The sequence below is a fragment of the Crinia signifera genome, chromosome 1, assembly GCF_055691185.1.
Source record: "Crinia signifera chromosome 1, ASM5569118v1, whole genome shotgun sequence".
In the NCBI taxonomy this organism is placed as follows: domain Eukaryota; kingdom Metazoa; phylum Chordata; class Amphibia; order Anura; family Myobatrachidae; genus Crinia; species Crinia signifera.
In genome coordinates this window covers 260,331,885-260,349,301 of record NC_139217.1, presented here as the reverse complement: position 1 = coordinate 260,349,301, position 17,417 = coordinate 260,331,885, and the positions used below count along the sequence as shown (strand labels likewise).

General features: G+C 41.7%; 1 protein-coding gene across 1 annotated transcript; it reads left to right on the top strand.

Moving 5' to 3' along the window:
• Positions 1-5,736: 5,736 nt before the first annotated feature.
• On the top strand, positions 5,737-17,042 carry LOC146073972 (acetylgalactosaminyl-O-glycosyl-glycoprotein beta-1,3-N-acetylglucosaminyltransferase-like). Its single transcript, XM_083181608.1, has 3 exons — positions 5,737-5,850; positions 11,738-11,845; positions 13,832-17,042. The coding sequence occupies exons 2-3, from the start codon at positions 11,831-11,833 to the stop codon at positions 14,990-14,992; spliced, it is 1,176 nt and encodes a 391-aa protein (XP_083037734.1). The 5' UTR covers positions 5,737-5,850; positions 11,738-11,830; the 3' UTR covers positions 14,993-17,042.
• Positions 17,043-17,417: the final 375 nt, after the last annotated feature.

Sequence of the window (17,417 nt, the reverse complement as noted above, 5' to 3'; positions counted from 1 at the left end):
GTTTTTGGGTTAATGGGCATTACCCTGATCCCTGATGAATTTCTGGCAACCGGTTAAATTTTTCCTGGAAACTGGGAATTCTGTAATGAGTGACCGCAGCTCAGACCTAGTCCACGGGCAATACATTGTAACATTCCTCATTGGAGTTACACCTTCCCTCTCTGTCCTCCCATTGGGTACGGCTATAATACGGCAGGGTGTAACTCCACCACATCACTACGTTCTGCCTCAACTTGGGGGTGGATAGATTATTCATGGACAGTCCCATACTTACCCGTAGCTCTGATCTCGGGCATCTCCCCTGCAGAGGCAGCGGTTGTGGCTCTTACTGGTTGTGCTTGGCCAACCCTTGTGTCCTGCATTGTTACTGCCTGAGAGAGGGCTGAGATCAGGCTAGGTTCATACTCCTCCTCTGAACTATGAGGAATCGGTACATCTGTCAGAATGAACTTAGGTCTACAGTCATTAGGTCGACCCCATTAGGTCGACTGGCTGGAAGGTCGACCTGATTTAAGGTCGACATGGTCCAAGGTCGACATGACTTAAGGTCGAATTTGCATAAAGGTCGACATGAGGAAGGTAGACTGGTCATAAGGTCGACATGGGTTTTTCACTGTTTTTTTATCCGAATGTCAACACAGTCGACACGGACACAGTTGCCAATGAGAATCGGACCCTCGCATCGCTCGCTTCGCTCGCAATGCATCGGGCACGGTGGCTCGCTTCGCTCGCCACAGCTTTAATAACCTCCTCCACGCCCTAGTGGATGGTAGGGCATGAAATACCGCCTGTCGGCACATGTCGGCTCAAAAAACAGTGAAAAATCTCATGTCGACCTTATGACCAGTCGACCTTCCTCATGTCGACCTTTGTGCAAATTCGACCTTAAGTCATGTCGACCTTGGCCCATGTTGACCTTAAGTCAGGTCGACCTTCCTGCCAGTCGACCTAGTGGGGTCGACCTAATGACTGTAGACCTAAGTTCATTCTAATAGATGACCGCTTCCTGAACTATGATCCTTAAATTAACCTAGAACAGGATATAATTTAGAGGGGTTAGTACATTTGTTATCATTATTCCCAACATTTTTCAGCATGATATTGGTTGTAGCTGTTTCTTTCAGTTCGGCATATAGTGGCTGTGGTGGTGCAGTCACATTCACTTCCCTATTTCCTCTTATGCTTCATGCATGAGCAATTCATTTTGTCCTGTTGCCATATATTTAGACAGTCATTATGCTTGACCCTCAGTTTCCTGGGTTTAATCAAACATATCCTATTTCTAACTGTTTGCAGCACCTCTGGGTTGAAACTACCAATTTTAGGAAATGATGCCTTGTCTTCACCAGTCATTCGTTCCCATTCATTGCAAAAGGCCTCTGCGTGTGGACCATATTTCTCACACATTATGAACCTTGATGACCCCTTGAGCCGCACCTCTCCAGCCTGAACCCTGGCTGCCGAACGCTTTCTGCTTGTGCAATTGGATCCCATTGCGGCCTTTTTAAACACAATACGCAAATGCACAATGAAAAGATGGTGAAAGTTCTCCAAGTTCTTTCCACCCACTCCACTTCTCTGCTGGCTGTACTACGACTCCAATTATACCCCTTTTACACCGCCGCAAAAACCTGGGTCATCGGCAGGTCAGACCCGGGTCAGCGGCGGTGTAAATCGGTCACGCCGTATCCCTTTACACAGGACTTCTACCCAAGTCCTGACCTGGGTAGAACACGGCTAGGACCTGGGTAGAGGGCGTTGTAAACGGGTATGCCAGGTCATCCGACCCAGCTCCTGTTTACATAAATGGGGGACGTCCAACCTGTGGACCGCAGAGTCCGCAGTTTGGGCGGGGGGACACACACAGCCTCCGCTGCTGTCTGCTATACTCTGCAGAAAGCAGCCGAGAAGGTGTATGGATGCCTGTGTGCGGCATCCATTCACTTCCTGGATGGGGGCTTGGGGGTGCACAGGGGCTGGGGGCAGCCCAGCAGATTACCTTAGTGCTGGGCTAGCCCCCAGCGCAGCGGTCCGGGTCCCAGCGGTGGTGATCGGCACTTGGAGATGACGTCATCTCCAAGCGGCGGCTTGGGGATGTGGCGGTGTAAAAGGGAGCAAATACCGGGTCACTCCCGGCTTGAAGCTGGGATAAAAAACCCGGGTGCGACCGGCGTTTTTGGTGTAAAAGGGGTATCAGTGACCACCGCGTACCCAGTGAGGACCCTATCAGCAACTGGTTTCTGTTTACTGAAATTTGCGTGAGGAGATAAACAGACTATCGATCCCCCTTTCCAGTGAACATCTCACCTTGTGCAATTTTTTTCCTGAGAGAAACAGTGAAAAAACTTCCTTCTACTATAAACAAATCACGCTTGCGTATGCTCTACACAACGCGTATGAGAACACAATTTATGAAAAAGCACATAAACTGGTATCACGTTGCACCACTTATCGCATGCACAAATGCGTGGTCCAATCGCACAGCGTATAGATACTTGTTATCTACCCGCCCTACGATCAGTGAAGTCAAATTCATAAGCTGCACTCCACAGCCGGAGCGTAACACTAAAACTTAAACTTCAATTCATACTCTATCACGCTCCTGTGCAAGTCTCATCATGACTTGCGTACTCTCTATTATTAACGTTAGTCAGGTGACCTTATGCCACTGAGCCTCTGCTAACTCAGTGTCTCCACAGGATTCCGATTTCCGGGGGTTCAATTTACTCACTCTTACTTTTCAAAACCCACACTTCGTTTATATTTTTTGGACAGAAAGAAATTCACTTCCTGTAACCGATATCCTGCTCCAAAGATGATACAATTCTAATAAGCTTTATAATAATCTGGCTAAAATTGGACAATCACTTGTTTAATGTTTCTTCTATCCCACTTAGAAAGTATCACTTTCTAATATGCGGGTACCGCGTGCACGCTACTATGCATATGTGCATAATTACGCACACAAAAAAAAGGGCGCCTACCCATGCTCACGTTGCACGAACATTTGTACTATGCCACGTGTATACCGGATGCTAACAATATGCAGTAACACACTATTTAAACAATCAATGCAAATCTGGCAACCTACATGCTATTTGCTTACTGATTGTGGCAAACAATTATCCTTATCCCCACACACAATATCTTCTCCGTGCACCAAAATCATCCAGCAGACAACTTCTGTTCATTGCTACTTAAACTTTTTAGGCAGGAATAAATACTTTTCAATTACCCACTAACACAATATATCCCAATGTACAACAAGTGATTTTGTCCAATTCTATACAGATCTACAAAAGACCATTAAAACGTAAGTCCTGGGATGTGATTACAATTGTTTGCCTCTGTCAAACCCACCACATTATCATACAGTAATATTCAGGAATCTGATATCGCTAATAACTTGTCGCTGCAATACAGTATGCAACGATAACCTCACAACCACCAGATGACTGCTTATAAATTACTGAACATTTTGATCCCAAGCATGATGCTCTAATCATGATGCTGTCCCATTCCCTCCCAGCATGTCTGGCTGGATAACTCGGTCACCATGTATTAGAAGTGTAAGAGACTCACTGACCAGATGGGTGAAGAATATATGTAGGAGGAAATGTATTTTATACATTTAAAATATCACTATTAATACATATTCTCAATGTCTTATATCATTGTCTTGTCTGTGTACATTTGGATGTCAGCTTCTTAAATCACTTACTGGTCTAGGCCAGGCATGTCCAAACTATGGCCCTCCAGCTGTTGTGAAACTACATATTCCAGCATGCTTTGCAACCATTTTAGCATTCCCTAATAGCAAAACTGTGGCATGGCATGATGGGACTTGTAGTTTAACAACAGCTGGAGGGCCATAGTTTGGACATGCTTGGTCTAGGCAGTCAAGATTCTAAATTGTTAGTTTGATTACACAATCAGGCATTTGCCTATCCTTGGATTTTTTTAAGCTATATATTGTGTTTTTATTTGTTCTGACTTCTAGTGTAACAATGTCCGACCAAAATCTATGGACCCATCTATTGATTAACAATTCTCAAGTGTTCATGCGTGCGGTTTAGACACACATATGGTATTTACATTGGAAATAGAGGAAAGCAGATGAGTAAAACTACATTGTATTTTTCACAATGGCTGTTTGCAACAATGATAGTCCAGTATCTGTTGTCTACAAGAGATACTAGTCAACTCTAGAACAATGTAACTTGCCATGGAAGAGTGTACAGACTGTGTGTGCCTTATGCACTATATGGATAAAATATTAAATATGGATTTTGTGGCTTTTCTATGCGAATGCGTATGTTACCGTATTTATAGAGTACACCATTTTCAACTACTGTATAATGTGAAATTGCAGTCTCCTTTACACACTCGTCTATACATATAGGTCTTGTACAGTCCATTGAATCAATAATCCTGAGGGTAACATCTAGTCCAAAAATTATTGGAGAAAACAGGATAAAAACATTATAATAAGAGAAAAAAAAGAGCATTTATGTTTAATTGGGGACCATATCAGGAGAAGGGACAGATTCTTCAGAGCCTTGAGTCCTTACATTCATGGAGATCACGAATAAGAATGGATTTACCATTTAGATTGACAATGAGCTTAAAGGGAAAACCCCTTCGGTACCTGATTATCCTATCAGGAAGAACTTTGATGTGATCCCGAAATTCTCTTTGTTTGGCAAGAGGGAGAGGTCGTGGTAGAATTGGAGTTTTATGGAGTCGAAAATAATATGGGGTATGTCCCTGGTGGGGGCAAGGATGAGTTCCTTGTCTTTGTAGCTGAGAAAGTGGATAATCACATCTCGGGGAGGATCAATGTCTTTGGGTTTGGGCCGTAGAGCTTGGTGAGTCCTTTCCAATGGTAGTATCTAAGATCCAAGATCAGGGATCAGGAAAGAGAACAGGCGGTTAAGGTATGGTTCCAAGGCGTCACGGAAAATGGACTCTTATGGAATATTGTGAATGCGGATGTTATTTTGCCGTTCTCGGTATTCCAAATCTTCGTTGTTAGTGGGGAAGTCAGAGAGCTCAGACACAATATGATCAAAACACAAACATAATACTCGCGCTATCTAGAGGAAATTATTTCCTCCCTTTTGCAACAGGTGGGGTAGTCCCCTGCAGCGTTTTTTTGGAAAGGAATGCTCAATCCTTTAACAATAACAAAAAATGTCAGACAACATTTAAAAACTGCGCTGGGAACTACTTATATATAAACAGATTTAATATCTATAGACAAATCACTGGCCAGTGAACATTTAGAATAAAAAATTATAAAATAACATAAAAAATATATATAATATATAGAAGAATATATGTAGCATAAAAGTCAGAATTTCACAGTTTGCAGCTAAGTATGTTATTCAAGTGCCTTGCAATAGGTGTTAATAATCCATATATTTTTTCTTAATGGAAAGCATGCAGGTTAGTAGTTGTTAGTAAACTGTGAAAAAATAAATAAAAATAACAAGTTTAAAAATGGTAATAATGTTACCAGTCCTGGTATTTCTGGCCAGACAACAGTTCGGTCCCTCTCTTAGGTCCTGTTCATTTTATAGAGACCCCAGGTGGATAGATATAATTTACAGCTACACAATGCTGTTTTAGCAGGCTGGGGGAGCAGGTTGGAAATCGCTCCTTTGCTTTATATCCAGGTACATTAAGAGAGCCTCCTTGTATTACAGATAGTTGGTAATAATTGAACCTTTGATGGAGTGATCAACGATGACGCATTTCCCCGCCTCCTAGTCTGGTGTTAGCGGCTTCCTCAGATCGAAGTATCAGAGATCCAAGATCAGGGATCAGGAAAGAGAACAGGCGGTTCAGGTATGGTTCCAAGGCATCACGGAAAATGGACTCTTATGGAATATTGTGAATGTTTTTTTTATCATTATCGGTTTTCCAAATCTTCGTTGTTAGTGCAGAAGTCAGAGAGCTCAGACACAATATGATCAAGATCTCTACCCGTGTAAGGCTCTCTGGAAACCATCCTGGCGAGATTCAAGTTTGGTTGTTTTGCGACAAAAGTTGAAACTTTAGATTTAATAGAGGCAACCACTTTGTTGAGTTTGGTTTCAAACGTGTCTTTGAACTCCGTAATGTGGGTGCCGGGGGCTACGATGGTGGATAGGGAATGAGGATCACCTTTATCCATGGCACTGTGAGAGGGGAGGCAGGATTCCTTTGCTGGGACGACCTTGAACTCCTTCTAAAATATGAAATATCGCCTCTTTTTGGCTTCAGAGTTTTATTAGAAGATTTCTGCATGTGTGAGAGGCCAAGAGCAGAGTTCCAGGTAGAAACAGTACAGTGGAGGATGAATCAAAAATAAAGTAGGACTGTGCAATTTCTTGCACAGTCCTACTTTAGGACAGCTGGACAGAAATGGGGGAGCTGGGTGGTGGGAATCTGCAGTGTGGCAGAAGCTGCAGTGGGGCCAAGGGAGCAGACCAGTAGGACTCAGCGAAGTGGCAGGTAGAGGTGTAGAAGTAGGAGGCCCCAGAGTACTCGACTGGCCCCTCAGAGAACCAGGCAGTGGAGAGCAGGCAGGAGGACTTAGGTCCCAGGGTGCAGAAGCAGCCAGCTCCTGAAGCTCTGTCCTGGCTGCAGTGGTTCAGCAGATGACACAGAGTGCGGACCAGCCAGCAGTCCCTGACCCACAGGATACTATGCAGGGACAGGAGGATGCACCCTCTAGGGAGAAAGGAGCAGAAGAGCGGGTAGATGGCCAGTGACCTCCAGCTTTTTTTTTATAATAATCTTTTTATTGAAATGTATAAGATTATAGGTTTTCCCTGTCAACCCAGAAATGCTATTGAATCCACTAATGGTGGTAAATATATACCAATATATACGCAGAGGAGAAATTAAAACATAACTAGTCTCAAGGATATCTCCCTTGCATATAGGGTTCAGGCAGCGTGGAAGGGAGACGCCAATTCCCAGTGTAGCAACAAAGAAAGAGATATAAGTGGATACACGCGCTAGAAACAATGTATAAATAAAAAGATTTAAGAATTTATTAAACAAATATATTTCACTGGCCAGTGATGCTAAATAATATTAAAAAACAGATATACATATAATATTAACCCCTTCCTGACGCAGCCAGTTTTTGCCTTCCTGACAGAGCCATTTTTTTCAAATCTGACATGTATCACTTAAGTGGGTATAACTTTTTTTTGCTTTTACTTATCCCAGTGATTTTGAGAATGTTTTCCCGTGACACATTGTACTTTAAATTAGTGGTGAAATTTGGTCGATACAGTTTTTTTTGGGGGGGGAAAAATACCAAAGTGTCGTGAAAAAATGGAACATTTTGCTATTTGCAAAATGTTCCATTTTCTGCTTGTGAGACAAATAATCATATCACTCAAAATAGTTAATAACTAACAAAGACCATATCTATTCTTTATTTTTAAATCATTATTTAAACCGCCTTTATTTTTTTGGGACGCTAGGGGGCAGCAGAGTCTAAATTTTACACTCAATGCATTTCAACGCTACTTTTGGCTATTCACTTTTTAACAGCCAATAGCAGCGATCGCCCAAGACGGGAGGCATCGCTGCCCCCCCTGGGCAATGAGGGAGGATGTCTGCTGCCAGGGACAGCAGACATTGTCCCTCTGCCACCTCGTCTCGAGACGGGGTGACAGTTTGAAGTCATGACGTATATATACGTCATGTGTCGGGAAGTACTTCCCGGCCATGACGTATATATACGTCAAATGTCGGGAAGGGGTTAATAGCTGGTTTGTTCTTTAGTTTAGAGAAAAAAGTCAAAGAGTGACTACAGGGAACGCTATAAGGTTTTTGGGGCACACTTTATGAAATAAATGATAGTAGAAATAAGGTGGAAATAAGACTTAATATATATATATATATATATATATATATATATATATATTATTTGAAATGTATCCATTTTCTTTATATGCGTCTTATAATATTTTAGCTACCTAATAAAAGTTAAGTCTTATTTCTACTATCATTTATTTCATAAAGTGTGCCCCAAAAACCTTATAGCGTTCCCTGTAGTCACTCTTTGACTTTTTTCTCTAGTTCGGTTTGAACTTCTTTGGGAGCACCACCAATCAAATATATCGCTGTTAGAATATCCACCAACAGCAGTTACTACTGGTTGGTTGGTCTATACATAAATTAAACCTTACAATACACCTACTAATTGTACAAATAACATGTGCCAATCCATCCCTTGTCTAAAAAATTGTTCTTTGGTTTATCAAAGAACAAACCAGCTATTAATATTATATGTATATCTGTTTTTAATATTGTTTAGTATCACTGGCCAGTGAAATATATTTGTTTAATAAATTCTTAAATCTTTTTATTTATACATGGTTTCTAGCGCGTGTATCCACTTATAGCTCTTTCTTTGTTCATAATTATACACGTCATCGTTTAGCAAGATTTACATAAGTAGCAATTTCAAGTAAAACAATTGATTGGTTTTAGAAATTTTAGAAATGTAAAAAAATGAATAGTCTTGATAGACAATTATAATAATAAATTGTGTATATTCTGATGTGTATTTAACTTTTGTACAGTATCTTTTTCTGTAAATTTGAATACAATTATACCCCGTTCTCACTGCAGCCAAATTCCCGGGTCTAACATGTAGACCCGGGAATTTTCCTTTTAACACGGGATTTTTGGCAGTGTGTACGGGTCCCATACCCGGATCTCAGACACGGGTAAAACCCTTCTTTTTACCCGTGTCTGTGATCCGGGTATGCAGACACAGGTTGACCCGTTCACACTGCCGAAAAGCCCGTGTTAAAAGGCAAATTCACGGGTAGAACTTCTGCACCCGGGAATTTGCCTTGCAGTGAGAACGGGGGTCCAGCGCGGCAGTCCCCGGCATTTCAATGCCGGGGAAAAGCCGTGTATTTCTCACTCGCAGTGAGAACACGGTATCATGCATATTATATGTTTAAAGAGAAAATCATGTCAAGTATATTTTTTGGTCATGCATATAAACATTAATGTTTAAACATAAACTAAAGAGGGTCAGAGTTTTTATTTTATAAAAGGTATTGTAAATGTCAAAACATTATATGAAGTGTATATTGGGGGAGGGGGGTTGGGGAAGCGATGGTTAAGTAGGGAAGACACGGACAAAGGAGGGTAGTGAAAAAAAAGGGGGAAAGGGGAAGCGGGAGAAAGGGGGAAATTTGTAAGGTTGGGGGTGTGTTCATGTAATTGTAGATTAAAGTTGGTAGTGTATTTATGTACATAAGGAAGATAGAGAAAGAAGAACAAAGGAGTTAAATAAAGGGATATAAAGAGATGAGAAAGAAAGAAGAAGAAGAGAACCAAGAATGGACTGTGCATCCGCAATTTTCAGCTAAGATATCATAGCAAATAATAGTTAACAGTTAATAGAATAATAGTTCCTCTATGTGCGGTTAAAGCATATGTTAATTTGTGTTAATGTAGTTATCCCAAAGGCGTAAGAATTTGGTTATGTGGGGACCTTTTTGTATAGAGGCTTCTATCCATGACATTCTAAAGATGAAAAAAAGTTATTCTTTAAACATGTTTAAGGATGGTGGTAGGTGTGAGATCCATTTTTGTAATATGCATTTGCGTGCAACACTGGATACAATGGTTAAAATATATTTATTGTCAGAAGAGAGCTTGACGGAGGTATCCATTATACCCAGGACTGTCCATTCTGGGGTTAAAGGACAGTGCAGCATTACCCAGAAGCTTTTTTTTTATTTATTTTTAAATAGTGGTTTTATTACTTTCCTGGCAATTCTTCTGTAGTTAATTGCCTCTTTTTTTCACTTTTGTGCAGTGGTGTGTCATTGATTTCTTTACTTTCAGTTTTGAGAGTTCTATTAGGATCTTGTCCTCTGTAAATGTACTTGTATCTACCTAATCTTTATGAATGTATTTGCAACGTAAGTATAGTCCCTTCCACTCTCAATCAGTAGTGAATACTAAGAAAATGATTTAGATCAGCGGTTCTCAAACTGTGGGTCCTGACGCCAAAGTGGGTACCAACCTTCTCAGCATGGGGTCGCGACTCCATCGGGCTGATGAAATTTCTAATCTGTCAGTGATTCTAGGGGTGAGATTTAATAGTACGAGAGATTCAGAAAGTGAGAGATTTTGTGAGAAATCTACAGTTTTTTTAAAGCGGCAATCATTTACACTGCAAAATCAGTTTGATTTTGCAGTGTAAATGATTGCTGATTTAAAAAAACTGGAGATTTCTCACAAAATCTCTCATTTTCTGAATCTCTCATCCTATTAAATCTCACCCAAGGAGTCTGAAAAAACTTTTGAGTGGTCTGTTATTTTAGACTCCTCACATCATTTTGTGCCTCCACAATACTGCCATGCATATGCTGTCTGCTGACTACACATGCGATGTGTAACTTGCATGGGTCCTGTCATTATTTTTATTGTCTATTGGGGACCCAGAGAAAAATAATTTGAGGACCCCTGATTTAGATTATTTGCTATTGCATTTTCTCCCTTGATCAAAGTCTTAAATACAAATGTGTCCACATTCATCTTGCAGCCTATTTTTACTAAATCCCCACCACCAAGGATGAGATATAAATATAATTTACTTGGCGTAATTTTTTTTCTGATTTTCTCAATAAGAAACTTTTTGAATAAGGGTGCCGTGAAATAACTCTGATACTCAGGGTTGCTGTGATTCAAAAAAGTTTGGGAACCACTGATATACAGTATATGTAATAGTTTCTACTTGAATTATACATATTTTTCTTTAATTGAAACATCAAAGGAACACTGGAGGGGCATGGGGCTTATTTTTACTTACTGTAGTCATTATCCATCTTATCTCATTACCCGTTAAATATTGGGTTGGGATCATTTGATCTACAGCATGATGGTCGACAGTCTTTAGATCGACATGGGAAAGGGTCGACATGGTTCTAGGTTGAAAGGTCATTAGTTCGACAGTGTCTAGGTCGACAGTTAAAAGGTGGACATAGGGGTTTTCGCTGTTTTTTTTATCTGAATGTCAACACAGTCGACATGGACACAGTTTAAAGTGCACCGCATCCCCTTGCATTGCTCGCTACGCTCGGCACACTATCTTATTCTCCCAACACACCCTAGTGGAGGGTAGGGCATGAAATACTGCCTGCTAGCACATGTCAGCTCAAAAAACATGTCGACCATTTGACTGCCAACCTAGACACTGTCAAACTAATGACATGTCCACCTATAACCATGTCGACCTAGGGCCTTATTCTAGTTCACTCTTTCTGACAAAATCCTTCTTAGATAGAATAAACCATGTGCACTGCAGGGGGGCATATGTAACATGTGCAGAGAGAATTAGATTTGGGTGAGTTATTTTGTTTCTGTGCAGGGTAAACACTGGCTGCTTTATTTTTACACTGCAATATAGATCTTACTTTGAAGTAAAACCGCACCCAAATCTAACTCTCTCTGCACAAGTTACAGCTGCCCCCCTGCAGTGCACATGGTTTTGACCACCTAAGAAGGAATTTGTCAGAAAGAGTGAACTAGAATAACCCCCCTAATGACTGTCAATCATCATGCTGTAGACCAAATGACCACATCCCTAAATATTTTATATGTAGGAACAAGTAAAAATATATGTAGATAATATGTATGACATGTACTGTTAATGTAATGTAACAGTATGGCTGGCTTTACCGTTATTAAAATTATGTTGCAGAGTTTCGCCTCATGAGTTTACTCCTATTGCCTGTAGTTACAGCGGAAATCTGGAGCTTATGCAACTGAGCACTATATTAAGGACAAGGTTTATATGCCAAGCAGCAAGGTAAGGGATGGAATAGAAAAAAATTAATAATGTTTATAACAATATGGCTTTGGTTATTACAAATTTTTACTTTTTAGTGATTCTACTCCATTTTAGTGATTACCTCAATAGAAATAATTAATATAAGAAGTCTACTGTAGTAATCATGTTTTTATTTAACTAATAACCAGTATTTCGGGGAAAAAGGAAACAGGGCTTTGAATTTTGTATAACTGATAAAAGTGTCTATGGGCCTGATTCAGACCTGATTGCTATGGCTGCGAATCTTCAGCGCCCAGCGATCACGTAGCCGCCACACCGCCAGAGACATTACCTGTGCATGGCTGTGAATACGATCGCAGCTGCGCAAAGAAGGAGAAATTCATTCACACTCAACCCCCATTGAATAAATATGTCCCTCACCCTCTGGGGTAGATTTATGAAGTAGTGATAAGGGAGAAGTGATAAAGTGCCTGGTACTTTATCACCGGCCAATCCAGTAGCGCACGCAGGGTGGGTTTCTGAGTACCCAGAAACCCCCCCAGGAGTCTAAGGGCCTTAGGCTGAAAGCTGAGGGTCCCCTCTTTCCATGGGTACAAGAATTTTAAAAATCGGCCCTAGGGAACCGGAGATATCGGACTTTAAAGCAGTGGTCCCCATCCAAGCCTGTTAATTGCTCTTCCCAGTCAGATATTTCAGGTTCTGTCTGACTTAGAGTTTTTCCAAAAGCTGGGACTCTTCCCCTTTGAAGGACACTAGTAGCTTGTCTCTACTGTTCCCAGAACCAGAGATATCAGCCTTCCAGCAGGTGGTTACTGCTCCAGCTCCACACACCTGGAATGTAGTTTTATATACTCGTTGGCAGATTGCTCTGCCTCCTGAGCTCTGATCCCCTAGTCCCCAGTACCATTTGGTAGGTGGGATTCTCTAGTTTTTAATTCCATTAAAATAAATCTATTTCTGGGAACTGGAGATATCTGAGTCAAGCAAGCTGTCCTCCCACCAAAATTATGAATAATAAGCCCACTCCACTATACACCCCTGCTCTGCATATTAAACATCCTCTACCACCCTGGAAGTTATGTATCAGGGCCCCTTCATTCAGCCCAATGCCCCCTTCTCCCACCATCTGTGCAGTAAAGGGGTAATTAGTGGAAATTACTGATCCAGGCCCTACATGCTGAGTGGTTGATACACCACCCCCTACCACCCGGGGGACATCAAAGCTTCCCCCACCCCTACCACTGGAGGATCAGTAGGTGCCCCAATACATTGCTATGCCCAGGGGTCTACACTGCTGTTGAAACCCATGTATGTATGTATGTATGTATGTATGTATATTATTATTATTATTATTTATATACATTTGGTCTATCTATAATACTTTAACTGACCCGGGATATACTGGGTCATATAAATGTCTATCTCCGTGCTTTGCTCCGCCCCTCTGGAAACCCCCTTCTGAAAATCCTGCGTTTGCCACTGCAATCAGCTTCTGACTGTTAAGTTACAGGCTGGGTTTAAATAGGAGCTGATTGGCCGGTGATAAATTACCAGGCACTGTATCACTTCTCCTCCCTTATCAATGCTTCATAAATCTACCCCTCTGTGTGCAGAGGCCTAGTAGGTCTAGACTTACTTGGCACTGTGAAGGCCGTGTGGAGTTCGGGACCACTGCTGAGATCAGGGTCCCTCCTTCCTAATGGCCAGGAGCGACCTGTGTTTTCCAGGGCAATCCCACAAATGCTGGCCACTACATTAGGATTAGATAATCAGCCCTGCGTTCAGATCTGAATTAGCCCCTATGTACTAAGCCCTGCCAACACAGCCTGTGACATGGAAGTTAGGAGCCGATTGGTTGGTACTTTATCTTCATCCACTTTATCTCTCTCTCTCTCTCTCCAAGGCTTAGTACATAGAGCCCCAAATCATCAATGCAAGCCACATATTTAATAAAAAATCAGTATTGCTAATAACAGAGTATTTCTTGTGTTTCACCTTTCTCAGAGTCACATCAGAGTTACCATGAGAAAACATAACTTCAGTCTCTGGTTTGCATTCGTGGTGACTATCATCATTCTTCGCTCTCTTTTTTTAACAAGTGAAACCCAAGATGCTGTAAACTCCAGTCCAGTAGACACGGTGATTATTCGTCATGTCCCTCCAGCCATTTCTAGACAACCACTTGTCAAATGCGTAGAAAATGATACCATTCAAAGCTTCCCAAATTTTAATATGCAAACACAGAACATGAAGACATTTTTGACTTATCGTCATTGCAGGAGTTTTCAGTTGCTACTCGACTCTCCCATGAAGTGTGGCGGCCCTAATTCCTCTAAAGACATTTTCCTATTATTAGCTATCAAGAGCTCTCCAGAAAATTACGAACGTCGTGAGGTCATCCGGAAAACATGGGGAGAAGAGAAAACATTTGGACTTGGCAAAGTAAGAAGAATCTTTTTAATTGGAGTCTCAAGGGCACAAAGAGAAGCAAAGCAGTTAATGCAGGTGCTGGCTATAGAGAGTCAGATCTATGGAGATATATTGCAGTGGAGGTTTGAAGATACCTTCTACAATTTAACCTTGAAGCAGGTCCTTTTCCTCCAGTGGCAGAATCATAGATGTCCTGGAGTGCAGTTCATTTTCAATGGAGATGATGATGTCTTTGTCCACACCTTCAACGTTATCACATATTTGCAAAGCTTAGAAAAACATGAAAGAGACAGTCATCTTTTTGTTGGGTCATTGAATATAGGGATGACTCCTGTCCGTGAAAACAACACTAAATACCATGTCCCAGAAGAACTTTTTCCTGGCAATACATTTCCTCCCTACTGTTCCGGTGCTGGCATTCTTATGTCAGGCTTCACCTCCTATTCTATCTTCAGGGCATCAACGTACATACCTCTATTCCCAATCGATGATGCTTATCTGGGAATGTGCTTGGAGATGGCAGGGATAATTCCAGGTAACCATCAGGGAATGCTCCCATATGGGATCCGGGTGTCAGGAGCTGGTATGGACTCTTTTGATCCCTGTTATTATCAGGATAAACTAATGATTCATCGATTTGTGACCCATGAAATGTTAATAATGTGGAAAGCTTTACAGATAACAAAGCAGCACTGCTACATATACACAAAGCCAGTTTCCAAAATAACTGACTAAGCAACAATTCTATAGTTCATTTTATATAGACAAGATTGTTAATGAACATGAGATTATTCATTTTATTTATTCAGTTGAAGATATAGGACGTAGAACACATCACTGCTGCATCTTTCATACAGCAGTCATATAAAACTGAGGAGGCACCGGAGGAAAAAAAAAGACACCTCCTATCGCTACCAAAGATACAAGTGTTGTGTCCTAATATCCAGCACTGAATCATCCGTGAGAACATTGGCTATCTGAGTAACCCTGAGGTTACATATATTGGCCTTCACAGCTGCTTATGTCTCATGGAATAAAAGAGGCAGTTGGAGGAGTCTGGGGCATATGGAGAAGTGTGATGGCGTACATAACTAACCTTTCTTTTGCAATATTATAGGTTTGGCTTCATGCTGCTTACAGCATACAATCATAATATTAAAGAGATTACTTGTAACCTGAGGCTCTAATACGTAAACCAAGCCAAATCAACGCTCTGGGGTAGTAATAATTTTAGTCCGGATAGAATTTGTTTCAGCAGAGAGATAAGTGGAAGCCTTCAATATGATGTGTTATGAATGTCAGATCATACCCTTTAGTGTATGTAACAATGATTTAATATCTCCTTTTACTAAGTTTGCCATGATGCATGTCATTTCTATTCATAGATATACTAGATATATACCCACCATGGCCCTAACTGTGTGGCGTTTGTATATTCTCCCCGTGTTTGCGCGGGTTTTCTCCGCTTTCCTCCCAACAAAATTAACCCTAGAATGTCTGTGTGTGCGTGTACACACGGTCGACAGCCATGCTATTCAAACCCGATGCGAATTGCACAGCAAGCCAAAATACATGCATGCAATTTTGACTATATAGTACAGATCTGTACTATATAGGCAATGCAGTCCTATCTATCTGGCTTCGATTTGTTCTGTATGGGAATGTATATTGGGATTGAAAGGTTAAAAAAACCTGTGCGATCACCATACAATTTTGACTATATAGTCGTCTAAATTGTACCATGTGTACACACCATTAGAGTTCCAAGTTTTCATTTTTTTATGGACTAGTGCCCAGATCTGTACATTGTATTCCAGTTGAGGCCGTACCAAGGATTTATACAGTGGCATGATTACACTGTCTCCCTCACCTCTATGCCCCTTTTTATGCACGCTAATACCTTATTGGCCTTTGCTACTGCTGCTCCTTAACACTGAGCACTGCAGCTGAGTGTACTGTTGATGAAAACCCCCTTTAAATTATAGACTGCATGCATGTTTATGGACCCAATCAAACCTCATCTTCCATTTGCTGCCCCATCCTCTAGTTTATTTAAGTTGCTCTGCAGAGAGGCCACATCCTGATCTGATTTAACTACCTTACACAGTTATCTGCAAAAATGGAAACTGCTCACTAGACCACTAGACCACAGCACCATACCTTGAGGCATACCACTTAGAATTTTAGCCCAATTTAAAAATGTATACTTCACAAATATTAAGTAATGGGACATTATCAATTGTATTGTTTTGTGATATTCCCAACATTTGTTCCTCTCTAGTAAACACTGATGAAAAGAAAGTGTTCAATTCCTTCGCATTTTCCTTATAATCATTGATCAATCTGCCTACCTCACACCTCCAGGACTGGGAGAGCGGTGTTCCTATAGGGAGCAACTCTCTGCCTTATCACCAACCCAAACGACTTACAGTATATGGACTACAGCCTGTGCAGTCCATAGAACCTGGGGTTTGCACATACACCAGTCCCAGCACCTGTCTCATTATGGAGGTAACACAGCCAGTGGCAACAGGGCCTCTCCTCTGGCACACAAAACAGCAGCAGCCCCCTCCTCAACAAAGGTATTAGGGTGGCCAATCCCGGGATCAGTGGGACCAGGGGAGTTGGACCCCAAAACATCAGGATTTCAATCATGGGATTGGAGGTTCAAATCCCAGAATTGGACTGCGCATGCGCAGTCTAATGCCGGGCAGCATCTGAGCACACGCTCAGACACTGCTTGCCCCCAGCAGTGCAGCTCTGCTCAGTGAGAAGAGGTCACGCTGCACAGACCACACAGCCCACCTCGATCCTGGTGCGCTGCCAGACAGTTCTGTTCTATCCTGACTCCTGCCGGGCTCCCAGTCAAAAAGCCCACCCACCCGGCAGCATCGCCCGCCCACCTGGCTCCCAGCCGCACCACACATGTAAGTAAATACGTGGGGCGGCTGGGCAGGTTTTTTTTTTTATTAGGGGAGCCGATCCTGGTAATTCTGGGATGAAGTATTTTTCAATCCTGGGGATTGAAAAAATGACCCGGAATTAGCATCCCTAATAGGGAAGAGCCGCAGATGGCTATAACCACTGTCACAAGCTGTGCAATGACCATATAAAGGAGGGATCAAGCTTGTAGCTTAACACATTGGGTGCTTCAATGTGG